Source organism: Brachyistius frenatus, unplaced genomic scaffold (assembly GCF_029030835.1).
Source record: "Brachyistius frenatus isolate BFR_SWC_R1_liver_20210118 unplaced genomic scaffold, ASM2903083v1 Contig_649, whole genome shotgun sequence".
Classification (NCBI taxonomy): domain Eukaryota; kingdom Metazoa; phylum Chordata; class Actinopteri; family Embiotocidae; genus Brachyistius; species Brachyistius frenatus.
In genome coordinates, this window is record NW_027211248.1 from 1 (window position 1) to 26,247 (window position 26,247).

The 26,247-nt window shown below is 41.3% G+C and overlaps 2 protein-coding genes across 2 annotated transcripts; one reads left to right on the plus strand and one right to left on the minus strand.

Annotated features, from left to right (window-relative positions):
* The first annotated feature begins 2,185 nt into the window (after positions 1-2,185).
* Positions 2,186-6,438, plus strand: LOC138614981 (melanocortin receptor 5-like). Its single transcript, XM_069688608.1, has 3 exons — positions 2,186-2,373; positions 3,734-4,293; positions 6,078-6,438. Exons 1-3 carry the CDS (start codon positions 2,201-2,203, stop codon positions 6,110-6,112), a joined length of 768 nt encoding a protein of 255 aa, XP_069544709.1. The 5' UTR covers positions 2,186-2,200; the 3' UTR covers positions 6,113-6,438.
* A 3,115-nt stretch (positions 6,439-9,553) lies between these two features.
* On the minus strand, positions 9,554-13,977 carry mc2r (melanocortin 2 receptor). Its single transcript, XM_069688607.1, has 2 exons — positions 13,625-13,977; positions 9,554-10,212 (listed from the first exon to the last, which is right to left on the minus strand). The coding sequence occupies exons 1-2, from the start codon at positions 13,975-13,977 to the stop codon at positions 9,654-9,656; spliced, it is 912 nt and encodes a 303-aa protein (XP_069544708.1). The 3' UTR covers positions 9,554-9,653.
* Positions 13,978-26,247: the final 12,270 nt, after the last annotated feature.

A 26,247-nucleotide genomic window follows, 5' to 3' on the forward strand; every position in this document is an offset into this window, starting at 1 on the left:
ATATAAAACCACAGACTTGATATACAACTACAGACTGGATCTAAAACAAATGACTGGATATAAACTACAGACTGGATATAAAATACATACTGGATATAAAACTACAGACTGGATATAAAACCACAGACTGGATATAAAACAACCGACTAGATATAAAACCACAGACTTAATATACAACAACAGACTGGATTTAAAACCACAGACTCAATCTTAAACAACAGACTGGATATAAAACCACAGACTGGATATACAACTACAGACTGGATATAAAACCACAGACTGGGTGTGAACCACAGACCGGATCTAAAACCTAGACTGGATATAAAACAAATGACTTGATATAAACTACAGACTGGATATACAACCACAGACTGGATATAAAACAACCTGAATAGATATAAAACCACAGACTTAATATACAACAACAGACTGGATTTAAAACCACAGACTCAATATTAAACAACCGAATAGATATAAAACCACAGACTTAATATACAACTACAGACTGGATATAAAACTACAGACTGGATATAAAAACACAGACTGGATATAAAACACAGACTGGATATAAAACTACAGACTGAATACACAACTACAGACTGGATATAAACCTCAGATTGGATATAAAACTACAGGATGGATATAAAACAACAGACGGGATATAAAACTACATACTGGATATAAAACACAGACTGGTTATAAAACCACAGACTGGATATAAAACCACAGACCGGATATAAAACTCCAGACTGGATATAAAACACAGACTGGATATAAAACCACAGACTGGATATAAAACTACAGACTGGATAAAAAACACAGACTGGATATAAAACTACAGACTTGATATAAAACCACAGACTAGATATAAAACCACAGACTGGATATAAAATACAGACTGGATATAAGAATACAGACTGGATTTAAAACCACAAACTCAATATTAATCAACCGAATAGATATAAAACCACAGACTTAATACACAACTACAGACTGGATGTAAAACAAATGACTGGATATACAACCACAGACTGGATAAAAAACACAGACTGGATATAAGACTACATACTGGATATAAAACAACAGACTGGATATAAACTACAGACTAGATAGAAGAATACAGACTGGATATAAAACTACAGACTGGTTATAAAACCACAGATGGGATATAAGACTACAGACTTGATATAAAGCCACAGACTAAAAAAAAAAAACACACAAAATGGATGTAAAACCACAGACTGGATACAAAACAACAGACTGGAGATAAAACTACAGACTGGATATAAAACCACAGAATGGATATAAAATTACAGTCTGGATATAAAACCACAGACTGGATAAAAAACACAGACTGGATATAAAACCACAGACTGGATATGAACCACAGACCGGATCTAAAACCCAGACTGGATATAAAACAAATGACTTGATATAAACTACAGACTGGATATACAACTACAGACTGGATATAAAACCACAGATTGGATATAAAACCACAGACTTGATATAAAACTACAGACTGGATAAAAAACACAGACTGGATATAAAACTACAGACTGGATGCAAAACAAATGACTGGATATACAACCACAGACTTGATATAAAACTACAGACTGGATATAAACTACAGACTAGATATAAGAATACAGACTGGATATAAAACTACAGACTGGTTATAAAATCACAGACTGGATATAAGACTACAGACTGGATATAAAACAACAGACTGGATATAAAACTACAGACTGGATATAAAACCACTGAATGGATATAAAACAACAGACTGGATATAAAACTAGAGACTGGATATAAAAGACAGACTTGATATAAATCTACAGACTGGATATAAAACCACAGACTGTATATAAACCCCAAACTGGATCCATAAGGTCCATCTGAAAATAATCACTCGAACTAGGAAGATGGTGACGGACAGAATCTGAACTGGAGGCTTCATAACGTTCACAAACCAACGATGACATCACTGATGGTTGATGACATCACTGATGGTTGATGACATCATTAATGGTTAATGACCTCACTGATGGTTGATCGTTGGTCATTACACAAATACATCTACCCTGTTGGCTTCTGAATACATCAGGGCTGAAGCACTTTGACAGATTTGTGAACATCTATGTTTGTGATCAAAGATTGTATAAACCTTTCTGCTTTTTGCAGTCTGGCAGTAGCAGACATGCTGGTGAGTGTATCCAACGCCTGGGAGACCATCATCATTTATTTGCTCAACAACAGACAGCTGGTGGTGGAGGACCACTTCATCAGACAGATGGACAACGTGTTTGACTCCATGATCTGCATCTCTGTTGTTGCCTCCATGTGCAGCCTGCTGGCCATTGCTGTGGACAGGTAACGATTGAGGAAAGTCTTCACACAAATAAAAATGGATTCTGTAACAATTCTTGTTAATTCACTTTATTTGCATGACTCTGGCCGTTTGATCAGTTGTGCACAAATAACCGACACTCCAACTGAACAGACTGACCAGCTGCAGGTCGCCAGGATTCACCAGCAGAATGAGCAGCTGTGTTTAGTACTTTCTTCCATCTCCTTCCTGTTTCGATTCGTTTTCCTCTCAACGTTTATGAAACACATTCAGAAACACCCACAAAAAGTCTGCGTTTTTGTTCTAGTTTAAATATTTTCAACCTGTGCAAACATATCTTCACCTTCATCACTTACATTTGTATCCACGTCACCTCTAAAATGTACCTTGCTGTCTGTCGAATTTCTGAGCACATAATAGAAAAAAAAAAAAATCTTAGGTGACTCTTGAGAGCTATCTGCCTCTGACTGGGGGATTACACACTTTTAACAGGAAGCATAACTGTGGATTTTTATGAGGCAGTGATGGCCTATGTAGGGTCCAGTGTCCATATGTGGAACTAAAAGTTAGAATATCTTGATTTCTGCTGCTCTAATTAGGACTATGCTCTCTTGAAAAATGTCTGTCTCAGCGTTGTGGAACTGCAGAACTGAATTACTAAAGCATCCCTGCAAAACTCCCAAATATAAGTGGCAAAAAAACACATGGCTTGATTGGCTTCTAAAAAAATAAAATGACAGCAAGTCACCACACAACCATGAAGGACACATGACTTCCATGGCAGAGTTAAGTTTTTTTTAAATATACTTTATTGGAATTTCAATTCAATTTTATTTATTTATATAGCACCAAATCACAACACAGATTATTTCATGGCACTGAACACATTAAAGTCTTTTCAGCAGAACTTATTACTTAGAACAGCATTATATAGAGAAACCCAACAATTGAACAGTTCCCACATAAGCTAGGAGGGAAAAACTCCTCTTTGAACAGATAACTAACTGAGTTATATTCATATTCAAATTAATAAACAAAGTTTTGTCCCTTAACCTTTCTCTAATAAGATTTTCAAAAACCTGAAATTGAAACATTGAACATTGCTCATTTCAGTCATTGTAACAAAATGCATCAATGAAGCGCTCCAATTCACTATAATTAAAGAAAACCATACATTTTATATTTGTGAATATGGTTAGTGTGTTAGTTCATTTATTATTAATTAAATAAACAAAGTATTACAGTCTTCTTTTTGTTAAGTTGTCTTCTAATTATATTTTAATGGCCCTCAATATTTTCTGCAATTTCTTAGCAGGTTGTAAAGGTTGCTGGAAAATTGACGGTTACAAAGGTTCCTAAAACAATCTTTGTTATTATCTACAGGTACGTGACTATCTTCTACGCACTGAGGTACCACAACATCATGACAGTGAGGAGAGCCGGCTGCACCATCGGGGGAATCTGGACCTTCTGCACCGGCTGTGGGATCGTCTTCATCATCTACTCAGACACCACACCCGTCATCATCTGCCTGGTTTCCATGTTTTTTGCAATGCTGCTCATCATGGCCTCCTTGTACAGCCACATGTTCATGCTGGCCCGCTCGCACGTTAAGCGCATCGCTGCCCTCCCCGGCTACAACTCCATCCATCAGCGAGCCAGCATGAAGGGGGCCATCACGCTCACCATCCTCCTGGGGATCTTCATCGTTTGCTGGGCTCCCTTTTTCCTCCACTTGATCCTAATGATCTCGTGCCCGCGGAACCTCTACTGCGTTTGCTTCATGTCCCACTTCAACATGTACCTCATCCTCATCATGTGCAACTCAGTGATTGACCCGCTGATCTATGCCTTCAGGAGTCAAGAGATGAGGAAGACTTTTAAGGAGATCATCTGTTGTTACAGCCTGAGAAACGCCTGCACCAACATCTGCGCTCTCACCGGTAAGTACTGACAAACACAGACGAAGAAGACCAAAGACAGGTTGGATAGATGAACAGAAGCAAACCCACACAGGGCATAAATATGGGAGATTGAATATACACCAGCTGCGGACTGGTTCATTCAGCAGTGTACAGTCAAGTGTTCAGCACATTTACATGTTCTGTCCAGTCACTATTGAAAAGTATGAGCTGGAAAGACGATTGGAACATGAATCTCTCTTAATTTATCCACCGTATGCACAAACAGGCAATTTATGAGGTGCACTACACACTTAGAAAGGGCCATCTGAAATGGTGATTCATTTTAAAGTGCGTCAGAGCAAACAGTGGCCTGTTTTTCCTGCTGAGTTTTCTTTCATCTTTTTTTTCTTTGGCCTTCTTTTTTAATCAGTGAGATTATTATTCCTTGCTGCCCACGTGACTGACATGGGAGGCAAATGGATCCAAAGGATATGTTCTATGCCGCTACTCATTAGTAAACCTTAAAGGCTGCAAGAGTGCTCCTATAATTGCTTTTAATTACACCTGATGGCTACCTCATTAACAATACATGCATGATAATAAAGTAACAATCGATCGATCGATCGATCGATCGATCGATCTATCTATCTATCTATCTATCTATCTATCTATCTATCTATCTATCTATCTATCTATCTATCTATCTATCTATCTATCTATCTATCTATCTATCTATCTATCTATCTATCTATCTATCTATCTATCTATCTATCTATCTATGAATGAATAACAGAGGCAGTGAAGTCAGCAACAAGTGGGACACATTTTGAAGGGAACCTTTCAGATCCATATTGTATATGTATTTTGCTGCTGCTGCTTTTTCTGTTGTGATCACAACATCACAAAAAACGGAAACTCCTCACATTTTACTGGCAAAATATGATAATTAGAATGTTCAATGACATAAACAAAACAATATTTTGGCTGCTTTTATTTATCAAATGTGTTTAAGATGCTTAATTGAAACAAGCACATCAGAGATATGATCTTGGGTTCTTTCCTGAAGCCTACAGGACAATAAAATGAGGAGAAATTGTTTAGCAGATTTTATATTTCAACATGAAATATCAAATTCTTCGATTTTTCATGAGTCTCTGCATCATCTCAAAATTTAGGACATTCTTAATCAAAAACCAGCATTACAAAGATATTTTCAGGTCTCATATGTTATAGATTCCTTAAAGATAACGGGAAACCCCTGATAAACTTCCTCAAGAGATGTCCCTCGAGGCAGCCTCAGTGAAGTATACAACTTTGAAAATGAAAAAGAGAATTGGGGTGTGGACCTCTGAAGCTGGTCCTCAGCTCAGCTCGAGTCCAGCAACTCCAGGTTACATTAGCGGCCACTAGCATAACACATCCAAATATCTGCCTGAGCCACCTGTTGCATTTTGGGTAACGTTTTCAGGTTTTGACAAGTAACAAGAATACGTGAGCTAAACCAGTCAAGTTGCAGTTTACATTCATGTTTGTCCAAACTACATATAGGCTATCAAAGAACTTCTTAGGTTTCCACATGCTTGGCCAATAAAGCTGATTATGATAGAACACAAAGCAGAGACAAAAAATTAAACATTTTAAAACATTAATTCTTTACAGAATTGGAGTTTTAAGGTGGACAATCACGACAGCGCTGTATTTGAACTAATGTGAAATATTGTCACAGGATGGACATGAGGAATGACCAGCAACATATAATGTGTGCATCGTTGAGTCCAAGTGAACATTTGTGTCAAGGCCTTCTTGTAATATGGCGTTCACAGGGAGCGGCATCAGGACGGACAGACGGACAACCTGAACATATGACGCCTCCGGTCGCAGCTGTCGCCTGTGCGAAGGCATAAAAAGGCAACACCTTTTTAATGCATTTGGTTTTCTCCATATCGTGAGCCACATCCACACTTGTGGATACTCCTTCAACTTCACATTAACAACACGCTAATTTTTTTGATTTTCAACATGTTTAGTCATTTGTTGTGTAAAATCTAAGATATTTTGGTATAAGTAAGAGATGACTTCCTAATCTGTCACAAATAATGCACATAATGTCCATAAGCATTGGAGACAGAAAACAAATAGCAAAATGAAAGCGTTAGGTCACAAAAAAAAAAAAAAAAAACAATCAAGGATGTGCACGGTTATATGGATCATTTTGTGGTGTTAACATTATATTTCTAATGAATAATAAATTGATTGCTGCTTTGATGACTTTTAAGAGCAGCAAATTTCTTCCTTTCCACATAACTTTATAATTCTTTCTGGATTATGAAGTCATGTGTCTCTGGATCCTAATGGAGCATTCACCCATGGAAAAATTTATATTAATGTACTGATTCAAAAATATGATTGTGACTTCATGGAAGACTGACATTCAGTTTTCCAGCATGATATTTCCTTCCAGGTTTTACGCCAGATAATGGTCAGATTTTTCAGTAACCATTCCTTATTTTAGATTTGAAAATCTCAGACAAATGATGTTATTCTTTCAATGAGAACATTTTCCTTACAGCTTTTGAGTTAATTATGAATGAAATGAGAAAGAATGAATGAGAGATGGAATCGCTGAGAGAAGAGTGATGGATGGTTAGATGCCAGAGAGCTTATCAGGGGTGGAGTAGGTCTAACTTCCCAAAAGTGATGCAACTCTAGGAATGTAAAGCAGTGCAGGTAAAAAACACAACTGTGCTCTTTCTGTGGATAAATAAAGGCTAAAATAAAAGGTGTAAGAAGATTTTTCTTGCCAATCACCACTTTCAGTCTGAACAAAGCAGTGTCTTCCTGAAGTCTGGTTTTGTGTAAGGCATGTGGCCGGTGGGCAGCTTATCAGCAGCATGTGCAGCTCAAACATCCATCAGTTGTACTAATGCATCATAATGATGATATGGTAGAGGACAAATCCAGGTGAAGAGTAACTGCTCTCTTTCTGTGGATAGATACAGGCTAAAGTAAAAGGTGTAAATAGACTTTCACGACATGTCCTGACAAGCAGCATCTTCCTGAAGGTGGTCCTGAGCTCAGCACGTTGGAAGGTGGAGATGGGCGGGGCGATGGGGGCATGGCTCAGCAGCAGCAGCACGTGCAGCCGGTTCACTGGTCGGTAATACAGTACTAGTCAGGTTAGTGGAGCCCCCCGTGATGATGATGATGCAAAACTGCACCCAACACACAACAAATGCTCCAAACAGGACATCAAAAATGTGTTTGTTCGTGTACAAGAACATGTGACTTCTGGCTTTGGATGTGTGAGGTCACATGTCCCCAGGACTGCAGTGGTTACAACTGAAACGTGTTTATGATTCTATATCGTTTAGCCAATCATCCGGTTTGACCCAAGTTGTGTTGGTCAATTTGGGAGGTGACAAACTACTTCAGACTAATGACACTTACGTTCCAGCCACTTGTTAATGAAGAAAGTATATGAGCACTCTTGGACAAACAAGCACAAATATACATCTGTTTGAAAAATAAAATAAGAGCCTCCTCATCTCCAAGATTAGTTTTACCATTGACACGATTATCGTTCTCCTGATGTACTGAACAGACTGACGCTCCTTTTGGTGGATTGTGTAACCTGAGACCTGGTTGTGTATCTCCACAGACATGCTGTAAATGACCTTGTTATCAGCATGAAAACTTGGCATCACCTGTGACCAGCCAGGTATTAGTTATACTGCTGCACTCATGTTACGGTTAACAAGCAACATTTTCAAATCAGTTTCTTCTATAACTTGAATGTGAACTTCTGTCACTCTGCCGCCTGATGATCCTCAGACTGCCTCCCTGCCTGGTTTGTAACATATGATATAAAGATGCCAAAAATGTGCACTTGAAGTGAAAAGACACGAATGTAGAAGCTTCCAGTGCTCTCTGTGTGTGTGTGTGTGTGTGTGTGTGTGTGTGTGTGTGTGTGTGTGTGTGTGTGTGTGTGTGTGTGTGTGTGTGTGTGTGTGTGTGTGTGTGTGTGTGTGTGTGTGTGTGTGTGTGTGTGTGTGTGTTGGTCTTGCCTACCTCTTAGCTGAGAAGCTTTTGTCACAAAATGCAGCCCTGCGCTAAAACTGGTTTTATGTAGAACGTTACGTGTCATTGCTGCATGGGAGATACTTTTTCCAGTGTTACATTTTAATATGTACTGCAAAAAAGAACAAGCCAATTGTATTGTTTGTGTCTTCAGGCTTTTTATGCTTATCGACAGCAACATAAGAGACTTTTTTGACACAAACATAAAGAAAACACCGTGTTTGGCTCTGTTCTGTGTAATGTAATTGCCATACTGTTGCTTCTTTTCATGTTTATTGTAAGTAATTTGCAATTGTGAAATCAAAAGACCATATGAATATGGACACAAATTTATATCACAAGCGACAACTGCTTTGTTTGAAAGCACTGATATGCCTACACTGTATAGAATCTTCTATTTTCCAGACTTAATGATAAAAAAAAAAACCATCAGATTTACTCACTTTACATCCACCTCCAACACAACTTATTTGTGCAATTGTGCAAAATTACTGATTGTTCTGGATTGTGAAGTGCTCCATTCTCGTTCCCACCGAAACAGCCGCAGTGACACTGCTTGTTATGTCACACTGGATGAAAGTTAAACCCACGTTTAGTTTTCTAATTGCATGCCAAGTCCTGCATGTACGTGCAGTGAGAAAATATTGAAAGCTGTGGGGACACGTAGAAATGTAAATGTGAGCTTGAGTTTAACTGACTGAGTTGGCCATGTGGCTTAAAATGAATTATTTCATTTATACGTGTCAGAATAAAAACAAATGATAAAACTGAGGGCTGTTTTAAAATTATTGTCTATATCAGTAACTGGTGGTCATGGGAATGATTGAAAGCATATATATATATATATACACATTTATATTGTGGAAAATACATGTGTTTTGGGAATGTGGTGCAGATGGGTCATTTTGAACTGGATTTGTAGGGATTGACATTCAGGGTGAAAGAAGACAGCATGCAGCCCGGAGGGCCTGGAGGGAAAAGGAGGATTGAGGAAGGAGGTACGTAAAGAGAAAAAAGACAGATGTTAGCTGTCTAATGGAAAAAAATAATACACAGGAACAGTGCTGTGTGCTTATTAAAAAAAAACAAGGATGCTGAATGTACTGCTGGCATTAGCCTTGACGCAGCCCACTTTAAATAGAAGGTGGGAACAAGCAAAGAGAGACCCGTATCTGTAGGGTGTTCAGTAGAACAGATATAGATCTGGATCACGTGTGAACATATGCAACCAAACAAATGTAAAGGAGTTTTCACTTGAAGAACAACTGCTGTCTTTCTGTGGGTACAATCAGGCTCAAATAAAAGGTGTAAATATATTTTCTCTATGAGCACATCTTCCAGTGTGAACAGAGCAGCATCTTCCTGAAGGTGTTCCTGAGCTCGGCGCTGCGGAAGGCGTAGATGGCCGGGTCGATGAGGGCGTGGCTCATCAGCAGCACCACGTGCAGCTGGAACAACGAGCGGTAACACTCACAGTAGTGGTTCATGGGGCACACCATGATGATGATGAGGTGGAGGAAGAACGGCGCCCAACACACAACAAATGCCCCAAACAGGATGGTGAGAGTCAGGGCGCCTCTCATGTTACTGCCCCACCTCCGCTGATGCCGACTCCTGCCCCCCCCACCGCTGGGTAGAGCTGCGATCTTCCTCACATGGATGCGCGCCAACATGAACATGTAGACGTAGATGCAGCAGATAATCACCAAGGAGGTGACAAAGAAGATAACGAAGCAGATGATGATGAAGTGGAAGGCAAAGAACCTCACCATCAGCACGGCAAACACCCCACATGTTGTCCAGATGACTCCCAAAATGGCCCCAGAGCGCCGCATCGTCATGATGTTGTGGTATCGGAGTGCATGGAAGATGGTGATGTAACTGGAAGACAAAGCAGAGCATTTTCCTCTCATAATTACATGGTACATTGCATGAAATTATGTTGCTGTAAAGCACTTTGAACTGCATTTATTTTGCTTTACAAATAAAGTGTATTATCATGATGATTATTATTATTACAACATTTCATGTGGATGGGCTACAACTATGATAATCAATATTTTTATTTAAAGGATTCAGTGACTCTGTGCAACATGACAAACCCCCGATTATTACCAGCAGATTCTTTCTTTCCCCTCAGCACAGGCCTAAAGTTAAGACTTGAGCCAGCCCTGGACCTGCTTTTGACAAGCATTCGCAAATGGAAGACACCAGCTGAGAGCTCTACACAACAAAATTGTAGAGTTTTATAAAAAAAAAAAATTCTGCTCTACAATAACTGTTGAAAACAAAACAAAACTGAAAACAGCCGATTGGAGGATATAGCTGCTAAAGAGCCGTTTCTCAGGATTTAGTGATCAACATAGCTAAAAAGAAAAATGGTGATTATAGCCTTGCATTCATTTGTCTGCTGCCCGTACACAAATATATTCACAGACTTTGTTTTCAGCTTCTTCAGCTGCCCCAAGTGGCTAAAAATTCAATGATACAGCTTTAAAGTGAACAAACAGCTTGAGAGATTATGTTTGGGGAAAAGTTGTAAAGGACCACCCACTTCATGTACAGTGCATCCGGAAAGTATTCACAGCGCTTCACTTTTTCCACATTTTGTTATGTTAGTTTTATTCCGAAATGGATTAAAAAAAAAAAATTGTCCTCAAAATTCTACACACAATACCCCATAATGATAACGGAAAAATTTTTGTTTAAAATTTTTGCAAATCTATTAAATATAAAAAAATGAAAAAAATCACATGTACATAAGTATTCACAACCTTTGCCATGACACTCAAAACTGAGCTCAGGTGCATCCTGTTTCCACTGATCATCCTTGAGATGTTTCTACAACTTGATTGGAGTCCACCTGGTAAATCCAGTTGATTGGACATGATTTGGAAAGACACACGCCGTCTATATAAGGTCCCACAGTTGACAGTGCATGTCAGAGCACAAACCAAGACATGAAGTCCAAAGAATCATCTGTAGACCTCTTGAGACAGGATTGTATCGAGGCTCAGATCTGGAGAAGGGTACAGAAAAATGTCTGCAGCATTGAAGGTCCCAATGAGCACAGTGGCCTCCATCATCTGTAAATGGAAGAAGTTTGGAACCACCAGGACTCTTCCTAGAGTCGGCCGCCCGGCCAAACTGAGCGATCGGGGGAGAAGGGCCTTAGTCAGGGAGGTGACCAAGAACCCGATGGTCACTCTGACAGAGCTCCAACGTTGCTCTGTGAAGAGAGGAGAACCTTCCAGAAGGACAACCATCTCTGCAGCACTCCACCAAGCAGGCCTGTATGGTAGAGTGGCCGGACAGAAGCCACTCCTCAGTAAAAGGCTCATGACAGCCCACCTGGAGTTTACCAAAAGGCACCTGAAGGACTTTCAGACCAGGAGAAACTAAATTCTCCGGTCTGATGAAACAAAGATTGAACTCTTTGGCCTGAATGCCAAGCGTCATGTCTGGAGGAAACCAGGCACCGCTCATCACCTGGCCAATACCATCCTACAGTGAAGCATGGTGGTGGCAGCATCATGCTGTGGGGATGTTTTTCAGCAGCAGGAACTGGGAGACTAGTCAGGATGGAGGGAAAGATGAATGCAGCGATGTACAGAGACATCCTTGATGAAAACCTTCTCCAGAGCGCTCTGGACCTCAGACTGGGATGAAGGTTCATCTTCCAACAGGACAACGACCCGAAGCACACAGCCGAGATAACAAAGGAGTGTCTTCGGGACAACTCTGTGAATGTCCTCGAGTGTCCCAGCCAGAGTCCAGACTTGAACCCGATTGAACATTTCTGGAGAGATCTGAAGATGTCTGAGCACCGACGCTCCCCATCCAACCTGATGGAGCTTCAGAGGTCCTGCAAAGAAGAATGGGAGAAACTGCCCAGAAATAGGAGTTAAGCTTGTAGCATCGTACTCCAAAAGACTTGAGGCTGGAACTGCTGCCAAAGGTGCTTCAACAAAGTATTGAGCAAAGGCTGTGAATACTTATGTACGCGTTATATTTTCATTCTGTATTTTTAATAGATTTTCACAAATTTTAAACAAACTTTTTTCACTTTGTCATTATTGGGTATTATGTGTAGAATTTTGAGGAAAAAAAATGAATTTAATCCATTTTGGAATAAAGCTGTAATAACAAAATGTGTAAAAAGTGAAGCGCTGTGAATACTTTCCAGACGCACTGTACACACAACATGTTTCAAAGCCCACCACAGGTTTAAATCTGTAAGAGAGTTTAAGTTAAGTCAAATTTGAAAACGAATTTGCCACAGGGAATCCACTACTTTTTGCGTAAATCTTTTCAGGAAACTAATAAATATCCATTGTCCAAAATAACAAAATCCCTGTTTTCTGGTTTTGATTTATCAACTTGTTTGTGAATACATTTATTTCTGGCTCAAAGATTTCAAATGTTATAGCTTTCCCAAAAGTGACACAGCAGAATATTCACTGTTATTTATATTCATATATTTATTATAACATATAATATTCACTGTATGTTTTTCTTTGATACCAACGTGATCTGTAATCAGTGATTGCCTAAAAGGAAAAAGTTTAAACCGCTAGCTTAGCAGCAAACACAATAAATCACTCAGCGCTTACCAGCTTTAGTTTTTACCCACCATGTTCTGGTTTCCGTTACAGTAAATGAATTTACTTTTCCTGTTTTTTTTTTTTTTAAATGAACGCAAGTATTTGTGTCATCACACAGAGAGTGAGACATTTTTTGCAGTGTAGATTGATTGTATTTTATTTTTGCTGTGATTCAAATTGTTTGCTTTTGTATTGGTTTTGTTGTAATCTACAATTTTATCAGGCCTGTTATTGGGCACTCTGTTCGGATCTGATTGAAGCTGCTTGTAATCACTGATCCGCTGCACCTGCAAAAGTTCTGTTTGTCTAAAGGACCAATCATGAGTGCTGGCAGGGTGTCAGGAGGGCCGGAGACCTACACCCCTCAAACTAGGTGGCGTTGTCAGGCAACCATTTAACTTCTATTTATTTCATTTTACAGCTTTTAGTCTGCTGAAATGATTTCATTTTAAAGCCCTTCCCTACTGGGCTGACATTTGTGAAAAGTGATTTCATTATTTATTGACAAGGCACGACTGTGATTTCCGATGGAATGGAAATAGCTTGAAGCATCATGGTGCCCTTCAAAAGGGGATTATTGTTGACTAGTAGACTTGGGTGGAATATATTCAAACCATCATGAATGCAAACACGGGCAAATAAACAATGTAATACAATTCAATGTTCAAATTCAAACCCTGCATACATACCGGTCCACGGCGATGGCCAGGAAACTGAAAATGGAGCCCATGAACGACATACAGAGCAGTGAATCCATCACATCATCCAGTTTGGTCTCGGACGAGCCTTTCTTTTCCAGCTGCCCCATGTCGGCAAACACAATCATGAGGTTCTCCAAGGTTTTGGCGAGGCTGGCTATGGTGTTGAAGGCTGCCAGGCTGCAGATGAAGCAGTACATGGGCGAGTGGAGGTTTCGGTTCCATATGACAGCCACTACAACCAGGAGGTTCTCCGCCAGGCTCACGACTCCGATGGTGAAGAAGACGGGGTAGGGAACCTTCACCTCGGGGCAATCCGACTGGTTCACTGAGGTGGCATTCATTGTTAGCCAAGATGGCCTTCAATCTATATTAAAAGCTGATTAATATGGAAACTGCAACTACGTTGACATCAGTAATGTCCTTTGCAAAAATACATGCGAGGATTAATGTCAAATTATCTACCAAGTAAAAGTCCTACTTTTTTGCCAATGAAGAAATATCATTCAGTTTTAGCATCACCTTTCAAGCTGAACCCAGACATCCTGATTATTTTCAGCTCTGCAGCAGAGCGAGCAAGTGAAGGCTAACGCTCTGTGACGAGTTCTGTTCAAACAGCGAGATGCTGACTGGGTTCACTGAGGACAGTCCATCTGCACAACATGCGAAGAGGACATAAAAGTCAAAAATGTAAGATGAAACCAAGTCTGGTTTACTGATGAAGACTATACAAAAATGTCTTAAGTTTCGTTGATTAAAATTAACAAAAATTAAATGACAAAAATTTGACTAAAACAGACATTTTCATCAAAAGATTGAGAAACTATTGAATTGAATGAAGCTCATATGTTATGGCTGGAGTTCAGTGTGACGTAGTTCAGAGGTGTTCTCAGCTCCTCTGCTGCTCTCGCTGCATTTATCAGACTCTGTTTGTTCAGAGTTTACAGGGTTCAGACGGCTGCGCTCTTTTAAGATGTGTCCATCAGGTCCACTCTGATTTCTCTTTGAGCATGGTACAAATATTTGATTGATTCTTCACCTGTGGAAAGACAATAATAAGGCATGTTACCAAAGTCAATCAATCAGCATGTTCATCATTTACATTACATCTGTATTTTCTTTTTGATGAGTGCTGAGACCTTTCATCCAAAGTCTGACAGCTCCCCTGATATCTGAGGATTCTCACAATCAACTTTGTCAGGAGTCTGGTTTTCCTCCGTTTTGCCCCCGATCACCTCTCCTCCTGTGTCCCCTCAGTCCCCCGTCTGCTTGTTCTGTGTCCTCCTCTCCTCACCTCCCGTGGCCACACCCCTCACCAGTCCCAGCAGCTGCAGCCACTCACCCCTGATCACCACCTGCAGGTGTGCTGCATCTCCATGATCACCTCCCCGTACTATATGTACCCTGCCCCTGCACTCCTCTGGTTGTCAGATCATTAGTTAGTCACCCGTCCGTCCTCCGTCCCGTTCCCGTTGCCCTGGTTCCAGTTCCACCTGTGGAGCTACCTGTCGGAGTCACCAGTCGGTGGCGTTGCCCTCCCGACTCGGAGGATTATAGACTCCGCTTTTTCCAGCGGTCCTGTCCGCTGGTCTGCCGGCTGCCCTGCCAGCTGCATCTCCCTGGATCAGCCGGTTGAGTTGCCCTCCCGACTTGGAAGCAAGTGGACACTATAGGTGCCACCTTTTGGTTTGTTTGTTTGCTTGTTTTTATTTATGGAAATAAAGACAGTATTTTGGAACCAATACCCGAGTCTGTGAGCCTGCATTTGGGTCCTGGTAAAATACCCACCTCATAACAAACTTCAAAATGTCTAGTTCCCCTTTTGGAATTGGACAACGTCCTTTGAAATGAAGGAAGCCCTGTGATCGGGACGATGAGTCAGAATTCCGAATAAGGCTGCAGACTAAGGATTATGATAAAAAATTATACCAAGCTTTTATTAAAATCCCTCTGATCCCTCTTAGCTATGCCAATCCTCAAGGAGTTTCTGTGCTTGCAAAGATGCTGCATCAAATCCAATCAAAGAAGATTTGACAATGCTTTGTAACTTTTTATTTTACTATTGAAGTATGGGAATCATTTTATTGGACTGACTTTTCAATTAAAGCAAGACAAAAGACCAACACAGCACCTTTCCCCAGCAAATATCTGTGAAAGAGCACCGATGTTATTGCTTACACACAAAAAGGACTGCTTTCCATCTGGGTGAGCTGCGTTCAGGGTCCTCGTATGTTTCATGTTTGGCTCACGGAGAACCTTGAAGGAACTTTACTCAAAAGGAAGACTTCCTTAAAAAGTTTAATTGGGATGAGATCTAACAGACAGCTAGAGGATCCAGATGAAGAAATAATTCCAGTTAACTCAGAGAGCTCAACAGGAGAGAAATGTTCCAAGTTTACATCTGGTCCTACAGTTGCTTCCAGGGCTGCTGTGTTTAACATCACATCAGTGATGGTGTCAGGAAGGGTCGGCCCGATTCTCTCCCTAATAGTAAGAATTTTATTAGTAAAGAAGTTAATGAAGTCATTACTGCTGAGAGCTGAAGGAATAGAGGGCTCAACAGAACTGGGACTCTTTGTCAGCCTGCTACAGTGCTGAAAAGAAACCTGGGGTTGTTCTTGTTGTCCTCTATTAATGATGAATAATATAAAGTCCTGGCCTTACGAAGAGCTTTCTTACATAATATTAGACTGTCCTTCCAGACAGGTGAAATTCTTCTAAATTAGTGGAACGTCATTTCCTTTCCATCTTTCTAGTCGCTGCCTAGCAGAGCGTAGTTCTGAGTTGTACCATGGAGACAACTTCCTCTGGTTCATGACTCTCTTCTTCAGAGGGGCGACATCATCTAGAGTTGTAGCACAGATACTGCAGTGTTTTCTACCAGATGTGTGGGACTAAGATCACGGCATCATCTGACAGACATCGACTGTAGTGGGATTTATTCCAGTTTGTCCGTGTCAACAATGAGTCTTCCAGACAAACAAGAGTTAGTTATGGAGTTCCACAAGGCTCAGTGTTAGGCCCAATGCTTTTTACTTTGTACATGCTTCCATGAGGAGATGTCATCAGGAAGCACTGCATCAACTTCCATTGTTATGCAGATGACACTCAGCTATATCTTTCTATAAAACCAGATGAAACTAATCAGTTAGTAAAACTTGAAGCCTGTCTAAAAGACATAAAGGCCTGGATGACCAAAAACGTCCTGCTTCTAAATTCAGACAAAACAGAAGTTCTTGTACTTGGTCCTAAACACCTCAGAAAATCTTTCTGTGATCACTTAGTTACTCTAGATGACGTTGTCTTGGCCTCCAGCAAAACTGTGAGGAACCTTGGAATCATCTTTGATGAGGGTTTGTCCTTTAGACACCATATAAAGCAAATCTCTAGAACTGCCTTCTTTCATCTCCATAATATTAATAAAATCAGGAAAGTCCTTCCTCAGCGTGACGCAGAAAAACTCATTCATGCATTTGTTACTTCTAGACTAGATTATTGTAATTCCTTGTTGTTAGGATGTCCAAATTACTCATTAAAAACCTGCAGCTGATCCAAAATGCTGCAGCAAGAGTACTGACGGGATTTATCAAGAGAGATCATATTTCTCCAGTTTTATCTTCTCTTCACTGGCTTCCTGTGAAATCAAGAATAGAATTTAAAATTCTCTTGATGACTTACAAAGCTCTACATGACCAGGCTCCATCATATCTTAGAGATCTTATAGAACCATATAATCCGAGCAGAGCACTTCTCTCTCAGTACGCTGGTCTACTTGTGGTTCCTAGAGTTTCCAGAAGTAGAATGGGAGGCGGAGCTTCAGTTTTCAGGCTCCTCCCCTGTGGAACCAGCTCCCAGTTTGTGTTGGAGGGGCAGAAACCCTCTCTGGCTTTAAGATTGGACTCAAAACGTTCCTTCTTGATAAAGCCTATAGTTAGGGCTGGCTCAGGTAGACCTGAACCAACCCTTAGTGATGCTGTTATAGGCCGAGGCTGCTGGAGGACCTCGTTACATGCTGATCTTCTTTTCTTTCCTCCTACTCTTTAACTGACTCATACCTCACCATCTTCTTCTCTCCCATAGTTTCTTCTTATTGTCTGTTGTCTCCATTCAGTTCCTTCGCTCGTGTAGTTTCTGTTCTTTCTTTTCCAGATGTCCCGTCATGGAGCTGCATGTCTCTGCTCTGCGCTTGTCGTCTCCACCAACAGTTCTTCTCTTCTATCTCTATGCTGTCCTTTTCTCTCTCTGCTCTCCTCTCACCCCAACTGGTCGAGACAGATGCTCCGCTCACCTCTGAGCCTGGTTCTGTTAACAGATGCTCCGCTCACCTCTGATCCTGGTTCTGATAACAGATGCTCCGCCCACCTCTGAGCCTGGTTCTGTTAACAGATGCTCCGCCCACCTCTGATCCTGGTTCTGTTGGAGATTTCTTCCTGTTAAACGGAGATTTTCTTCCCTCTGTTGGAGGTTTTTCTCCCTTAAAGAGGAGTTTTTTTCCTCCTAGTTTATGTGGGAATTGTTGAATTGATGAATTGTTGAATTATTGAATTGTTGAATTGTTGGGTTTCTCTGTATAATATTGTAAAGTCTTGCTGTAACGACTTTAATGCGTTAAGTGCCATGAAATAATCTGTGTTGTGATTTGGTGCTATTTAAATAAAATTGAATTGAATTGAATTCTAGTTCATGTTCTAGTTTGTGTTCTAATTCGTGTTCTAGTTCATGTTCTAGTTTATGTTCTCGTTCATGTTCTAGTTGATGTTCCAGTTCATATTCTAGTTTATGTTGTAGTTCATGTTCTCGTTCATGTTCTAGTTCATATTCTAGTTTATGTTCTTGTTTGTGTTCTAGTTCATTGTGGTGGCGGGGTGTGGTTTGGCTCAGCTGCAGGAGGGACTGATTGGGGGAGTGGTTCAGGGAATGGTGCCTTGAAGAGGCTTAATTGGCACAGTTGCAGGGAATCACTGATTGTCTCTCTCCAGATAAAAGCCCTAGCAGGTCACCAGATGGCTAGCACTCCTGACAGACTGAGCAGCAGGCTGGCTGGCTGCACACTGGACGTGGGAGGTGTGCTCAGAGGCTCGGCAGGAGAGCACACGGTCATTGCTATTGTTTGTGTTTGAATAAACACGTCGGAAACTGTATTTTGGCTGAGTGTTGTTCGTTCACGCTGGAAGAACCCACGGTGACAGCAAGATGTTTGTCACGTTCATGTTCTAGTTTATGTTGTAGTTGATGTTCTCGTTTGTGTTCTGGTTGATGTTGTAGTTTGTGTTCTAGTTCATGTTGTAGTTTGTGTTCTAGTTCATGTTGTAGTTTGTGTTCTAGTTCATGTTCATGTTCTAGTTTAAGAGAAAAGGAGAAAGGTTCTAACATTGTTTTGGAAAAGTTAGACATTTTTAAGGAAGACAGAAAATTGGGTTTGCTTTGATAAAATACGTCATTTATAAATACGATAGATTTATGTTAATTGTACTCAGTAATGAGTCTTAGTGGTATTTAAAGTGTTGAGGGGGGTGTAATGGCTGTTATTTACGAGGGAGTTGTAAAAGGGGCTGAATGTTAGCAGTCTTTAAAGTTAATGAAAGTTGTTACTAAACTCATTCCTGAACTAATGAAAACTGTTTTTTACATTTGGGAGGATTGGAGTTAGTCTGTTCACAGGACAGCTGTAGTAGGCCGTTGTGTGACAACCTGAAAGATAAATTCAAAAACTGCCTTCTTTTCACACCACGGGCTGTAAACATGGCTTACACCAAGAGTTAGTCTTCGTCACGAAAATCTAATAAAAGTCTGAAATTAAAGTTAACAGTAGATCCTTGTAAAGATAAAAGTTATTCACAAAGCATGTCAGCCCTTAAGGTGAAGAAGTGTACGGAGCAGAGAGGAGAAAGATACTTCCAACGCTGAATGACATTGAGTCCATGAAACGCTGCTGATGAACGTCCAGGGAAGATGTTGGTGGTCAGCTCAGCTTTCACAACACAATCACATCATTTCTCCAGAGAGAAAAGTGATCGCTGCCCGGGGAGCTGAGCTGAGTCGGCACAGTGGACATGTTCATTTCAGACGCTGTTTGACAGTCTGACGAGCATTTTGTTTGAACCACACGTCTTCAGCAAAAGATGCACTGATGTTAACTTTCCACCCACATGGACACCAGCCTTTGGTCATGTGAACTAACTACTCGAGGCATTTACATGAAATCAAGTCAAACAGGCCTTCAAAGGTACTTTTGGAAACATTTTTTTGGTCTCCCGCTTGTTCTTCCTCAGCTCGTTCTTACACATCTTATTTGCATTTCCTCCCCATCATTAGTATTATTATTATTATTATTATTATTATTACCACCCCACTTTCTCCTTTTGCATCTTTTTTCATGTGCCAAAGATCAAACAACTCTTTACAGAGACTGACATGATGGATCCTCCCCCACGAACAACAAACGTGTTTAGTATGCGCAGCAGCAGCACTTCAATCATCCAGTTCTCATGAGGTAGGCGTGTGTGTATATACACTGATACCAGGAGGTCGGGTCGTAAACATTGTACAGCTTTCAGATTGATCAGGCTTCATATTAGAGCACTTGATCAAGTGAATAAACATCTGAGCAGAGTTCCCATTGAAGGCTGAATGAGAGGCAGCAGCGTGGTGATGGACGCAGCTTCAGCCCTCTGCTGCCCATCGGTTCTCCACAGCAGCACATCTTCACTGTTTGTCTGCTTCAGTGTACATTTTTCTCTGTAAGTTGTTTAGTTTGTTCTTCTCTGTAAGGAACACTGATCTAAACACTGTCATGGAGGTCCTAAAAAAACTCCTATATTCTGTATCCATAGAGAAGAGACAAACATTTTATCCTTCATAAGACATTGTAAGTGTGAAAACCTGAATAAAAATGGTTTAAAAGTCTTACTTGTTTCTCAATCTGCTGCCAGCTGCTGAAACAATCTCCTTGTTTTGCCTTTTAGAAAAGGATTTGTCATTTCTTGCTATATTTTTTGAAGAGGATCTCCATAAAAGGCACCGAATGGACGAATGTTCCAGAGGGATTTATGCCGTGGACGTGGTTTCCAAGGAAGGACAGCGAACATTGTTATTGCAGCCTTGAACGGTGCCTCACAAGGCTGCTCTGTATTTTTATTTTTCATCCGTGTGTGTTTGTAATTTCAGGATGGTCAGTACAACGTTAGAGCCTCGGCCCGCCCTTTTAGTTATGAACGGTAATACCATCTGCTAACATTACATATATTTTAGTCCAAATATGGAAGCTAATTGTACGAACTCTGTTTGCCAAAAGACTATTATACAACCAGTAGTTACGACACAGCAATGTGATTGGTCAACAGAACATTTGGATCATCATGACATCACACCCTGCTCATCACCAGAAATATTGCTCCGCCTCCTCAATGGGAATATAGGATATTAAACAGGAAGTTGTTTGAAGTCATGGGATGCTTGAAACCTCACCTCGTGGCACATGCATCCGGCGTGGTGAGACGGTGTGCCCATGGCGTGGCGATCTGTCATCAAACACTGATCTCTCCCCTAACCCCCACACCCCTGATAGATGATTGCTGAGTTTCTGATAAAAGCCCTGCTCTGTGATGCTGTGCTGAAAGAATGGCATTTGACAAATTGCATTGAGCAGAGTCCATCCTTATTTGGGAGACTGGATAGAGTGGCTGAAAGACAGGTAGTGAGGAACAAACACAGCATGAAGGTGGAGAAAAACATCAGATATAAAGAGAGTGTCATCATGGAGGCCTGTGAGAGAAGCTAGATGGCAGACAGTGAGACAAAGGATCAGAGAGTGGCTGAGTTGGAGCTCTGGTGAGTCACCAGCAGACCGTCTTCATGTGTTCAGTGGACATCAGTCACCGCACTCCCACGCCTCCCTCCTATTCCTGCAGGGACACAATTCACACAGCTCTAATCATCACTTGTGGAATTCAGCGTACATATGTTTGTTCTGTTACAGTTAAGTTGGTGCATTGGAAGTCTTGTGGTTGTTTTTCTAAAGGAGTTCTGTAGTTCTGCTCACTTTAGGACTCACAGGAAGTCAGTAATAAGGAAGTAGGGAAGCATGGCACTGGCAGCAGTCATAATTGTTTGCATCCGAGCTAAACCAGTGGCATCTGCATGCATCATACATCTTATGGTGGCATCGTCGGTATGTATTGACTTGTTTGTCCTTATCTACAGCTAAAGAGCATTATTTTGGACTGTATTGGGTTTGTGGTGGAGGTTTGGTGAATTTCTGTTGCTGATGACCACACTGGTTTGAATACATATTAAAAGTTTAATATAATGAATTGTGTTTAAAGTAAAAAAATCACAAGGATAGTTAAAACCTGTAAAACTTTAATTTATGTTAGAGATCGAGTTGATGTGTTTACATTGTGTATCTGTACGTGTGAAAGCAAGCAGAATTTTGATTATGTTTTTTTGTATGTTTTAGTTTCACCCTTCTTTAATTTCATTAAACCTGTGGACAAGAAACTACGGTCTTCTGAGTATGGATTTTTGGAAGGCGTTTATCTGGCTGTCAAGTCATATTCAGGATATATGACGAGGACAGCACAATGTTATATGACAGGTAAATGCTTAAAACCCAGTGCTATATGAATATCTGGGCACACTGCTTGTCTGAGTGGATGCAGTGGGAACTGAATTTGCCCCACGTAGAGTGGTGGTTTGGCTCAGCAGCGGCAGTTGTGTTTTCATGTTTTTTTTTTCTTGACAGGGATGAAAACAAAATTATCCTCATATATTATCTTTTGATTTATTTCCAGAGCAAAGATGTCTGGTGCATATCAGCCATAAAGTGCTGTGACAGGAAGTAATATACGTATTAATACATTAAATAACACTTAAGCTGGAGAATGTTATAAAGGGAAATCAATTTGTTCCTCTATTATTTGGAATCTAGAACAGCATAGTTCATAATCATAAGTTACTTGTAAAAAGATTAAGGATGGCAATACTCTATATTTTCATTACCAAATAAATACACAAAAAGCCGAAAACCAGCGGTGCATTAGTCCGTCTCAGTATTTCTGACATTCACTGCCAAACCTGTTGATTACTAATGAAAAATAAATATCCCAAAAATGGTTCATAAAATACTTTCAATTTTAATAAAGGCTCTGCATCATAATCATCTGAAAGTGGGACACTGTTGTTTTTATGAACCATCACTCAATCGGGGGTATTTAGTGCACCTGTTCGGAACTATTGTCTGCTGCAGATAAATATCAGTGACTCTTCATGACGTGGAAACTAATTTAAGTAATCATATTTACAATATTACCAGACTTGTTTTTTAATAACTGATTTGTAATTACTTTTACTGTTAATTTTAATACACAAAACATTAATCTCTGTTTCCGTACTCTTTAAAGTGAAGTGGTACATAATACTTACATGTAGTATTATTCAAAGAAATGTCAACTCAATGTAACTCCAAGTCAATCCCACTTCTGTGAAATCAACCTGTCCAGTTAGGATCAACACTGATTGTGAATCAGTGCTGTTGTACAAATGGAACAGACAACAGGTGGAAATGAGGCAATTATCAAGACAACCCTATAAAGGAACGGTTCTGCAGGTGGTGACCACAGACCGTTTCTCTGTCCTCGTCCTTTCTGGATGATTGTTGGTCCCTTTTGTATTTTGCCAGTGTCCTCACCACTAGAGGGAGCATGAGGTGTCTCCAACCTACAGAAGTTGTTCAGGTAGTGCAGCTCATCCAGGATGGCACATCAATGCACGCTGTGGCAAGAAGGTTTGCTGTGTCTGTCAGCACAGTGTCAAGAGGACGGAGGACATACCGGGAGACGGGCCGGTCCACCAGGAGACGTGGAGGGGGCCATAGGAGGACAACAACCCGGCAGTGGGACCGCTATCTGCTCCTTTGTGCAAGGAGGAGCAGGAGGAGCGCTGCCAGAGCCCTACAAAATGACCTCCAGCAGGCCACTAATGTGCATGTTTCTGCTCAAACTGTCAGAAACAGACTCCATGAGGATGGTACGAGGGCCCGACGTCCACAAGTGGGGTCTGTGCTTACAGCCCGACACGTGCGGGGCGATCGGACTTTGCCGGAGAACACCGAGATTGGCAGCTTCTCTGTCGGCGCCCTGTGGTCTTCACGGATGAGAGCAGGTTCACACTGAGCACATGTGACAGACGTGACGGAGTCTGGAGACGCCGTGGAGAACGTTCTGCTGCCTGCAACATCCTCCAGCGGGACCGGTTCGGCGGCGGGTTAGCGACGGTCTGGGGAGGCGTTTCTTCGGAGGGCAGCGCAGCCCTCCGTGTGCTAGCCAGAGGTACCCTGACTGCCATTAGGTCCCGGGATGAGATCCTCAGACCCGTTGAAGACCATATGCTGGTGCAGTGGGCCCTGGGTTCTTCTGATGCAGGACAATGCTCGGCCTCATGTGGCTGGAGTGTGTCAGCAGTTCCTGCACGATGAAGGCATCGATGTTACAGACCGGCCCGCCCGTCCCCCAGACCTGAATCCAATCCAGCACATCCAGGACATCATGTCTCGTTCCGTCCGCCGACGCCACGTCCACCGCAGACTGTCCGGGAGTGGACCGATGCTTTGATCCAGGTCTGGGAGGAGATCCCTCAGGAGAACATCCGTGGTCTCATCAGGAGCATGCCCAGGCGTTGTAGGGAGTGATACAGGCACGTGGAGGCCACACACACTACTGAGCCTCATTTGGACTTGTCTTCAGGAATCTCCACAGAAGTTGGATCAGCCTGTGATCTGATTTTTCCACTTTTATTTTGAGTATGATTCTTGTTGCTCCCTCGCTGTGAGCTAAACACTCTACAAAATCACAACTGTTTGCTGTCCTGGCTCCTAAATGGTAGAATGAGCTCCCCACCGACATCAGGACAGCAGAAACTCTGAACATCTTCCACCACAAACTAAAAACATACCTCTTCTGACTTTACCTTGAACAGTAGAACTTTAGTATCCTAACATGGAACTTACTGATAGAACTTTGTAGTTTGGCTTTCTTGAAGAAATTGTATTTTCTTGATTCTTGTTGTTCTGGTTTTGTACCCTCATGTTGAAATTAACTTATTGTAAGTCGCTTTGGATAAAAGCATCAGCTACATAAAATGTAATGTAATATCTATCTATGTATATATCTATCTATGTGTATATATGTTTCTATGTACCTATGTATATATCTATCTATGTATATATGTATCTGTCTTTATATGTATCTATGTATATATCTATCTATGTATATATGTATATACATGTGTCTATGTATGTATAGATAGATAGATAGATAGATAGATAGATAGATAGATAGATAGATAGATAGATAGATAGATAGTTACTTTATTAATCCCACAAGGGGAATTTTTTTTCACTACAGCAGCGTTATAGTTCCTGGAAAGCAATAAAACAACAGTAAAAAACATTCAACATAAAAATGCACAGAATATACAATAAAATAGAATAAAATAAAAAAAGAATAATTAAATTAAATTAAAACTAACTAAACAATAGTGCAAAGATTTAAACAAACAAGAAAACAGACAACCAACGGTGTTATTGTTGTGTGATGGATTTTGCCAGAGGTGAGTACAGTCTTATTGCAGTGGACAGGAATGATCTCCTGTATCTGGAATGATCTCCTGTATCTGTCCTTGTGATAGCGGAGCTGGATGAGTCTTTTGGAGAACGTCCTCCTCTGTCCCTGCAGCAGGTGGAGAGGGTGGTCAGGATTATCCAACATGGATAATAGTTTGTTCAGCGTCCTCCTCTCCACCACCTTTTCCAAGCTGTCCAGTTTGCAGCCGATGATGGAGCCGGCCTTCTTAACCAGTTTGTTAAGTCTGTTGGTGTCTCCGGCTCCAATGCTGCTCCCCCCACCACCTCTCCCCCCCCAGCAGACTACTAGAAGTACAATTCACTGGTCACAACAGATGGTAGAACATCTCCAACATCTCGCTGCACACATTGAGGGATCGAAGTTTCCTCAAGAAAAAGAGTTGACTCATTCCCTTCTTGTAGACAGTGTTGATGTTGGTCTTCTAGTTCAGTCTGTTGTCATGGAGACACCAGGTACTTGTACTCCTCCACCACGTCCACCTCCTCTCCCAGAACTCTCAGCGGTTGTGGAGCCGTCGTCTTCCTCCTGAAGTCGACCACCATCTCTCTGGTCTTGGCAACGTTCAGGAGCAGGTGATTTCTACCAGCCCACTCCACAAAGTCCTCCACTACTGCCCTGTACTCCTCCTCCCGTCCATCCCTTATACACCGACCACTGACTCCTCCTCCCGTCCATCCCTTATACACCATCCACTGACTCCTCCTCCCGTCCATCCCTTATACACCGTCCACTGCAGAGTCATCAGAGAACTTCTACAGATGTCTTGACTCTGAGTTGTACTGGAAGTCAGTGGTGTAGAAGGTGAACAGGAAGGAGACAGAACAGTTCCCTGAGGAGCTCCAGTACCACTGACCACCGTATCAGACAGAACACTGCCCAGACGGACAAACTGTGGTCTGCCTGTCAGGTAGTCAGTGATCCAGGAGACGGTGGACGTGTCCACCTCCACCACCCGCAGCTTCTCACTCAGTA

What these genes read in the sequence shown, in the direction of transcription:
- LOC138614981 (XM_069688608.1), top strand. Translation starts at nt 2,201, where the DNA reads ATGCTGGTGAGTGTATCCAACGCCTGGGAGACCATCATCATTTATTTG. An exon ending in CTGGCCATTGCTGTGGACAG is followed by an intron (nt 2,374 to 3,733) that starts GTAACGATTGAG and finishes TATTATCTACAG; the next exon opens with GTACGTGACTATCTTCTACG. An exon ending in CAACATCTGCGCTCTCACCG is followed by an intron (nt 4,294 to 6,077) that starts GTAAGTACTGAC and finishes TGGCGTTCACAG; the next exon opens with GGAGCGGCATCAGGACGGAC.
- mc2r (XM_069688607.1), bottom strand. Translation starts at nt 13,977, where the DNA reads ATGAATGCCACCTCAGTGAACCAGTCGGATTGCCCCGAGGTGAAGGTT. An exon ending in CTGGCCATCGCCGTGGACCG is followed by an intron (nt 10,213 to 13,624) that starts GTATGTATGCAG and finishes TTTGTCTTCCAG; the next exon opens with TTACATCACCATCTTCCATG.